This window comes from Panthera uncia (assembly GCF_023721935.1).
Source record: "Panthera uncia isolate 11264 chromosome A3 unlocalized genomic scaffold, Puncia_PCG_1.0 HiC_scaffold_11, whole genome shotgun sequence".
Lineage (NCBI taxonomy): Eukaryota > Metazoa > Chordata > Mammalia > Carnivora > Felidae > Panthera > Panthera uncia.
The window spans coordinates 14,630,830-14,640,062 of record NW_026057578.1 but is presented as its reverse complement, the minus strand read 5'-3'; the positions used below and the strand labels follow the sequence as shown (position 1 = coordinate 14,640,062).

At 47.8% G+C, this 9,233-nt stretch overlaps 1 protein-coding gene across 1 annotated transcript in view; it reads left to right on the top strand.

Moving 5' to 3' along the window:
* Positions 1-9,233, top strand: part of SLC12A5 (solute carrier family 12 member 5) — a 34,238-nt gene that overhangs the window by 13,366 nt on the left and 11,639 nt on the right. The window contains exons 3-11 of the mRNA XM_049650658.1: positions 349-482; positions 794-940; positions 2,360-2,414; positions 2,911-3,041; positions 4,164-4,405; positions 5,145-5,356; positions 6,977-7,147; positions 7,442-7,540; positions 7,682-7,739. Coding sequence (XP_049506615.1) covers positions 349-482; positions 794-940; positions 2,360-2,414; positions 2,911-3,041; positions 4,164-4,405; positions 5,145-5,356; positions 6,977-7,147; positions 7,442-7,540; positions 7,682-7,739 — 1,249 coding nt within the window. The remainder of the gene's footprint in view (positions 1-348; positions 483-793; positions 941-2,359; positions 2,415-2,910; positions 3,042-4,163; positions 4,406-5,144; positions 5,357-6,976; positions 7,148-7,441; positions 7,541-7,681; positions 7,740-9,233) is intronic.

The following is a 9,233-nucleotide window of genomic DNA, read 5'->3' as shown; positions in this document are numbered from 1 at the left end:
GAGAAGGGAAGGGAGTATGATGGCAAGAATATGGCCCTGTTTGAGGTGGGTTGCTAGTTTGTGTGACACCCCATTCATCCACCACTCCCTCCCTCTCTCCCTCTCTCCCTCCCTCAGGAACAGTGTCCTCCTCTCCATTTCCTTCTCCTTCCCTTTACCCCTGCTACTCCCTCTCCTTATCCCACATCCACTTTCCCTGTTCTCTGTGCTTTTTCCTCCTCCTTCCCCATCTCATCCCACCCCTAATGGTTTGCTTTCCTCACCCCCATCTCTCTCTGCCTCCTACTATGTAGCTCGCCTCTCCTTTCCTGGGTCCTTGTGTCCTAACTCTACCACCCCCACCTCCACAGGAGGAGATGGACACCAGCCCCATGGTGTCCTCCCTGCTCAGTGGCCTGGCCAACTACACCAACCTGCCCCAGGGAAGTAGGGAGCATGAAGAGGCAGAAAACAATGAGGGTGGAAAAAAGAAGCCAGTGCAGGTGAGGGCCTTGGGGGGAAAAGGGATGGGGGAGGAAGAAGGGATGGAGGGGACAAAGGGTGGGGGGACAAAAGAGAGTCAGTTGAAGGGGTGGATGATGGAGGCAGAGGGATAGGAGTTGGGGCTGAGGGTGAGGAAGGGATAGAGGTGGAGGGAGGAGAGGGGAGGGAGGGTAAAAACCAGAGGAAAGAGGGATGAAGGGATGGGGATGGAGAAGGGAGGGGAGTGGGGGATTGAAAATAGGGGGGAGGAGGGTTCTGGGTGTTCATAGTGACTACGGGCTACAGAAACTGACACTGGCTTCCCCGGCAGGCCCCGCGCATGGGCACCTTCATGGGTGTGTACCTACCGTGCCTGCAGAACATCTTTGGTGTCATCCTCTTCCTGAGGCTCACTTGGGTGGTGGGCATCGCAGGCATCATGGAGGCCTTCTGCATGGTCTTCATCTGCTGCTCCTGTGTGAGTGACACCTCCCCCTCTCCTGACCGTTGTGGCAGACCAGGGACCTGGGGTGGGGGAGGGGGAGGGGAAGCACGAGACCTGAGTGTTTTGTAGGAATCACTGCGTATGATCTTTGAGAGTAAATCAGGTCTGATTGGTCCTTCCTGCATCTCACAAGCTGGTCCCTGATAGCCACTAACCAGGTTTCGCCTGGATCGTGTGTGTGTGTGTGTGTGTGTGTGTGTGAATGAGTGCATGTATAATTACACAAGTAATGCAGATTCATTGACGAAAAAGATAGGTGTACGGAAGGAAATAAAATTCACCTAGAAAACCCCAGTGGTTAACATTTTTGTAGGCCCAGACTCACAAAAAATGGGATTATGTGTCACAAACAGCTTTGTAATAGAATCCTTTCCATCCTCCCTAGAAAATCAAATATTCACGGAACACCTACTTCTCATCATGTTTACATTTCTTCACACATGATCCTTGAGCCACCTCTGCATGTAAGGTGGCCACTACTGATGGTAGAATGCCTATTTTATTTCTTTTTAAGTTTTTGTTTTCACAAAATTTCAGACATACAGAAAATTTGCAGGAATAGAACAAATATCCCTTCCACCAGACTCCCAAATGTTAACGTTATTGTATTTATTCCATCCTCTCTGTAAGTACCTTTTTTCCCCTGAATTTGAGAGCAAGTTGCAGACATGATGCCTCTTTATCCTAAATCCTTCAGTGTGTGTTTACTAAAAATGAGGACATTCCCTTATGTAACCACAGTACAATGATCAGAGGCAGGAAACTAACACTGATACGTTAATAATGTCTTAATAGTAACACATTAATAATGTTTTATCTGCAGGTCTTATTCAGATTTTGCCAATCATGTCCTCACTAACTGAAGAGAATTCAAGATCGCGTTTATCCTCATTTTTGATATCATGATTTTAGCCTCCATTAATCTGTAACAGCTGCTCTTTCTTTGTCTTGCATGACATTGACCCTTTTGAAGAGTATGGAGCAGTTAGTTTGTATGATGTCCCTTGATCTGGGTTGGTCAGATATCTCCTCATGACCGGATTCAGCTTAAGCATTTAGGCAGGAATACAGTACACCTATTTCATAGATGAAGAAACTGAGGCTTAGACAAGTGAAGTGACTTGTCCCAGATCAGACAGCTGGTCAGAGGCCAAGCTGGGATTTCCAGAGCTCTCTGATGCTATAGCTTGTGCTTCCTCCATGTGCATGGTGAATAAGAGATTTTCTTGACCAGAAGGACTTGGCAGGGGTAGAAGTTGGAACAGGACCAGAGAGAAGCTCAGCAAGGACTTGTGGGTTTGGCAGGTGTTTATGGGGTATAAGGTTTGGCACTGACCCAGGGCACTGCGGCCCCTGCCCTAGCTGCCACTCTGATGATCTCTCTCCTTGCAGACAATGCTTACGGCCATCTCCATGAGTGCAATCGCAACCAATGGTGTTGTACCTGGTATGTGATGGGGCTTCTTGGAGGGGAAAGGGGTCTGGTTGGTCAGGAGGGGGCCCAGATAGTTGGAAGGAAGGACAGGGCCATAGGCTTTGGGGGTCATCAGGACCAAGAGAGGCAATATTGAAGACCTGGGGGCTGGGCTATGATGTTTGTGGGGTAGTTGGGGACAGTGGTATTAAGGGGGAGGGAGGGAGGGAGGCAGTTGATGGAGTTGAACAGGGCAATGCAAGATCTCCCTTTGCCTGAGACCCTCCTCTCCATCATCCTATTTTTCTGAGCCATGACCTCCTTAGAGGGGTAATTAGCAACATGGTAATTAGTGCTGCAAAATCCACTCAGAGTGGCTGGCTGAGTCTCCCACCAGTCGTAGGGCTGTAGCCTGTAAGACGTGAGGCACAGAACAACCCCTTTCCCACCTCTGTCCTGGAGCCCCCTCACCCCCAGTGGCAGCCCAGTGCCCCTTGAACTTCTCACTGACACTAGGTTCTTTCTGCAGCTGGCGGCTCCTACTACATGATTTCCAGGTCTCTGGGCCCAGAGTTTGGGGGCGCCGTTGGCCTCTGCTTCTACTTGGGCACTACATTTGCTGGGGCCATGTACATCCTGGGCACCATCGAAATCCTGCTGGTGAGAGGGGCTGAGGAGGAGGTGTGGGGCCCCAGGTTGTCAATCAGTTAACCAATGCTCCCTGGACACCTCCTGGGGAGAGGTCCAAGCCACTCAGTGAGGCCAAAAGGAAATCAGATGTGGTTCTGTCTTTAAAAAATTCACAGTCTAGTTGGGGAGACAAGATACAGTAATTACGTAACGTGAACAGCTGTCGTTCATCAGGCACCCACTGTGCTCTCAGCAGAGTTCCAATTGCTTTACAGTCATTATCTTGAATCCTCACAAGGATTAAGTATTATTATGCCCATTTTACAAATGAGAAGCTCAGAGAGGTGACATGACTTGCTCAAGGTCACTCAGCTACCAAGTGGCAGAGGTGGGTCGATAAGAGTTAATAGTGGTAGAAATAATTAAAGTAATGTCACACAATAGCTGTATCTGGTGATTGCCTACCACGTGCCTGGGACTGTGCTGAATGTTCTCTGTGAATGTTAATTGTGCAGGACTGATGACCAATGGGTTGCAAAAGAGAAGAAGGATGTGAGGGAGCCGAGTAAGAGACATGTTAGGAGTAGTGACTGATGAGAAGAAATCAGGGTGCTGGGCAGTGTTTGAAGGAGAGGCTAGTGATGTGGGTCTCGGCTCAAAGCAATTCTGCTCAATGCACAAAATTGGAAAAATATCAAAGAATGTAAAAAAGGAAATAACAACTGCCTGAAGAAAATCACCATTAACATTTTGGTGTATTTCCTTCTTCTTCTTCTTTTTTTTTTTTTTTTTTTTTACCACGTGAAATTGTATTCTGTCCTTGTAAAATAGACTCCATAGATTTCCCTAAGTAGCTAGAAACTCCCTTTGTAATATCATTTATAAACGAAAATAACTTTTTAAGAATATAAACATATTAACATTCAGTCTAAAAATTTTAGAAAATACAAATATGCCGTAGGAATAAAAATGATCACATTTACTCCTATCCTATCATTGGATGTCATTTCCAGTCTCATACTACTGTAAATATACTGTGATTAGCAAGTATTTTCCAAAGCTCTTCCTGCACGTCAGGTTATATCCTTGGGGGTGATTCTTAGTTGGTTCTTGCTGTGTCACTCACCTGACCTCCTTGCCCCCTTTCCACAGGCTTACCTCTTCCCAGCTATGGCCATTTTTAAGGCAGAAGATGCCAGTGGGGAGGCAGCAGCCATGTTGAACAATATGCGTGTGTATGGCACCTGTGTGCTCACTTGCATGGCCACTGTGGTATTTGTGGGCGTCAAGTATGTCAACAAGTTTGCCCTTGTCTTCCTGGGTTGTGTCATCCTCTCCATCCTGGCCATCTATGCTGGGGTCATCAAATCTGCCTTCGACCCACCCAACTTCCCGTAAGTGCTGTTGCTCTGAGTCTAAGGCATCGTCCTCCTCCTCCCTGGTTAGGTTTCAGGGTCTGCGACGCCAGTCTCTGCCAACCTCCCTCTCCTCATCTCTCAGAATCTGAGTCCTTGTGGATTTAGAGCAACCTCCCTTGGGAAGTAAAATCTCTCCTTGTTTGGGGGAAATCTCTACAGGGTGGGATAATGTTTCTGGAGGTGGGCAGAGTTTCCCTTGTGAGGGTCAATTGTTTGCTGGTGGAGCAGATTTGGGAAGAACCAAGTGGGATTATTTCTGAAGGGATGATTCTGTGTTAGAGAAGCATTTCCTGGCAGGAGACAACTTCCTGGAATAGGGCACCTTATTAGTGTTGGATACCTTCTCTGTTGGGGGAAAGGTCACAGAAGAGAGGGTCTAGAGTCTCAAATCTTTGTGGGTCCTGCCTCTTTCTTGAGGACAGATTCCCTTAAATCCCACCGCCCAGGACTGCACACAGAGACTGCTGTCCATGGTTCTGAAACATAGCATTGTACTAAAGTCGTGGTTCTTTGCTGTGGCTGCATATTAAAATCACTTGGGGGAGCTTTGAAAAAAAAAAAAACACCGATTCTGGGCTCCATCCCAATTAAATCAGGATCTCTGGATACGGGGCCCTGAGATCTGTGTTTTTTAGAGCTCCCCTGGTGGTTCTATTGTGAAGCCAAGGCAAGGTTATGTCCCTCCCCCATCTTCCTCCCTTGTTGCTCTCCCTAGGATCTGCCTCCTGGGGAACCGCACACTATCTCGCCATGGCTTTGATGTCTGTGCCAAGCTGGCTTGGGAAGGAAATGAGACGGTGACCACACGGCTCTGGGGCCTTTTCTGTTCCTCCCGTTTCCTCAACGCCACCTGTGATGAGTACTTCACCCGAAACAATGTCACGGAGATCCAGGGCATCCCTGGCGCTGCCAGTGGCCTCATCAAAGGTCTGGGGGGAGGGAAGAAGGCTGGTGTCCAGGGAACACTACAGGGATTGTGGGTTAAACAGTCAGGATTAAGGAACTCTACTTGGGATTCACTTAAACTCAATCAGTTTTAATTGAGCACCTACTCTGGGCCATCTTTCCTTGGCGTCTTGGAGGAATAGAGATGAAAGGGAGCCTTCAATATCTTACTACCTAGTAGGAAAGAAAGTCATCAGTTTAAACAAGTATTCACCACTAATTATCTCCGTGGTGTCTAGCACTGTGCTAAGCACCAGGAACATGATATAAATAAGTCACAGTCCTTGGCTCCAAGGAGTCCAATGGTGGACACAGATGTATAAGCAAATAAATTACAATATGAGTTGATGTGCCTTCAATGAACAGAGACCTCTCGGGGGAGGGAGTGGTCATGTGTATAAAGGGGCAAGACAAGGCTTCCTAGACTCATCTGAGGAGGGTTTTGAAGGAAAAATAAGAGATTTTGAGTTATACTAGGGGGATAAAGGAATTAAGGCGAAGAACAGCTTGCCTGAAAGCATGCAGACAGAGAAGAGCATATTGTGTCCTTCCAACCACAGATAATTTGGTATGACTGGGGCATAAAGTACAAAGGAAGGAGGGGCAAGAAATGATGTTGGAGAGGGTGGCATAAGCCAGATTGTGGCAGGCCTTGGAAGCCATATTGGAATGTTTGAACCATGTCCTGAGGGCAATGGGGGCCATGAAAGGGTTTCAAATAAGGGATGGACATGGTCAGTGTTATTTCTAAAGGTTCTTTTTGGCTGTTAATATGGATAAGGTAAAGGGAGAGAGAACAGGGAGTCCAGGAGGAGGCTGATGCTGAGTTCAGGTGACAGATGATAGTTTTCTGATCAAGAGTAATCAAGTGATGTCCATGGGAGTGGAGTGGAGCAGTGGTTCTCCCCCAGGGCTGTTTTGCCCCCCAGGAGGCATATAGCAATGTCTGGAGACATTTTTGGCCATCGCAACTAGATGGTTGTTACTGACATCTAATGCATAGAAACCAGTATTTTGCTAAACATTCTACAGTGCTGTAGGACAGCCCTCCACAACAAAGAATTATCTGGCCCCAAATGTCAATAAGGCTGAAGTGAGGAAATCCTGAAAAGGAGAGGAGGGGCATATTTGAGAAATATTTAGAAGGGATAATAGACAGAAATTGGAGATGGTTTTGAAACAGATATGGGGAAGGGGAACAGTTGAGGGCAATGTAAAGCTGTCTGAATTAATGATGGTGCCATTTACTTAGATAAGGGATACGAAAAAGGAGCTGGTTGTGAGGTGGCTGGCCAGTGAGACCAGTTTGGGACATATTGAATCAGTCTGAGATAGGTCTTTCTGTGTCTTTTTACCCTACTAGACTGGACTATTTGAGGGCAAGGACTAGATGTGATTCATGTGCAAAGCCTCTGCACATGGCCTGGCCCAAAGCAGGAGCTTAGGGAATGTCAGTGGAAATAAAATAGAGCCAAGGCCTTGAGGGAGTGAGAAGTGGTTGACCTTGACCCTTCTTTTTCTGCCCACCCCACCTCCTGGCCCTGGAGCTCTGGTACCCTGACTTCTGGTTTTCCTCCTAAGCATCATATCTCCTCCCCACAGAGAACCTCTGGAGCTCCTACCTGACCAAGGGGGTGATTGTGGAGAGACGTGGGATGCCCTCAGTGGGCCTGGCAGATGGCACCCCTGTCGACATGGACCATCCTTATGTCTTCAGCGACATGACCTCCTACTTCACCCTGCTGGTTGGCATCTACTTCCCCTCAGTCACAGGTGAAGGGGAGCTCAGAGAGGGAGGACTCTGCCTGAGAGTGATGGGTGGAGAGAGTCAATGATGATGTGGGGAATTTCTTAGTCCAGCAATCTCATCACATAGGCAGGAGCCAAAATCCAGTTCCCATTGCACAGATGAGGGAATTAAGGCCAGGAGAAGCCATGCCCAAGTTCTCACACCAGTCGGTATGCCAGGACTAGATCCCAGACTTCCTGGCTCCAAGGCTGGTGTCCTTTCTTCTTGTTCTGTCTTGTCTCCTGTGGCCCCTGTACTAGCTGCTCCTCTATTCACAGGGATCATGGCTGGTTCTAACCGTTCTGGAGACCTACGGGATGCCCAGAAGTCAATTCCCACTGGCACCATCCTGGCCATTGCCACCACCTCTGCTGTCTGTATCCTGCATTGCTGGGCTGGGACCACCGTGGATAGGGAGGGCTGGGAGGAGGGCAGCTGAAGCTGCTGCCTCACCCAGCTGGCCTGGGAGCAGAAAGGGGAATGTCATCCTGGGGATTCTCCTTCATCCTCTGCTACAGACATCAGTTCTGTTGTTCTGTTTGGGGCCTGCATTGAGGGGGTCGTCCTGCGGGACAAGTAAGTAAGGGAATTGGGGCTGATCCTGTTCTGGGTAGTGGGTGTATGGGGCCAGGTTTTGGGAAACAGACCCCGCAGAGAGTGTTGAGTCTGTGCAAGGGGACTTGTGGGAGGGAGATCACAGGCGATTGCTTGCAAGCTCACCTTCTTATATTTTATCTTTCTCCTGTCACTCCAGCTCAAGAAACTTGGATGGTGTCTCATTGTTTTTAGAATAATGCTACTTCCCTTTTTTTTTTTTGCTTTAAAATCTATTAACCCATTTAACATTTCTTAGATATCTATATGTTGGTCGCTGTCCAGTGTTCTAGGAGAGAATAAAAATAAATAACACATGCTTTTTGTCCTGAAGGAGCTCTTTGGGGGCTGATAACCACGCTCAACAACAGACTTGAAATGTAGAGCAGTAGGAGTGGGCCCTGGTAATGCACAGGAGGCCGAAATCCAGTCTTCAGAGGGTTGGGGAAGAGGAGGTGATGCTGGAAGTGCCTTACACACATTTTCCCACTTATCTTTCTCACTTTAAATGTTGAGTAGAGATCAGTTAGGTAACTAGGAGTGGGAAGGGCATTCTAAGTGGTGGGAACAGCATGAACAAAGGTGGAGGAGAGAAACAGTAGTGTGTGCGTGTGTGTGTGTGTGTGTGTGCGCACACACACACGTAGGTGCCTATAGCTGTAAGAAATTCAAGCTTCTGGAGCCTACACATTTGAAGGGTATGGGCACGCACCACTAGGAGGGTAAAGTAGGAGGTCTTGTCATGGAAGTCAGTTTCCATGGCTCCATCCTGGCTTCTGTAAGGTGGGGAATGGGGACATGCATCTGGAGCCAGTCCTGGAAGCCTAGTTTTTGGTACCAGGAAATTAGAGCTTTATTTTATTTAAAAAAAAAAATAGAGGAAACCCTGAAGGGTTTTAAGCAGGGGAGTGACCTGGCCAAGCGGACAATTTGCATATATTACACTTATTAGCTTTTAGGGGAACTTAATCTCCACTTATTTCATTTAATCAGAGACACCCCCCCCCCCTTGGGGCGCCTGTGTGGTTTAGTTGGTTGAGCATCTGACTTCGGCTCAGGTCATGTTCTCACAGTTTGTGGGTTCGAGCCCCACGTTGGGCTCTGTGCTGACAGCTCAGAGCCTGGAGCCTGCTTCGGATTCTGTGTCTCCCTGTCTCTCCCTTTGCCCCTCCCCTCCTCAAAAAATAAATCAACATTAAAAAAATTAATCAGAGGCCTCCCACAGAACTGCAAGGGATTCAGCAGGCCATCCGGTAAAACCCTTCATCTGATTTTGGAGTCCTTCAGCAACATCCCATTTGAGCACACCTCTGCTTGCACACTCCAGCCACAGGGCTCTCTCTACCTACTGAGGCAGCATCATTCAATTTAAGATAGTGTCACTGTTAGAAAATGCTTTTCTATGCTTCTCACATTAGATATCATTACCATAAATGAGGCCAGAACCCCATTTTTCAGATGGAGACACAGGTTCTA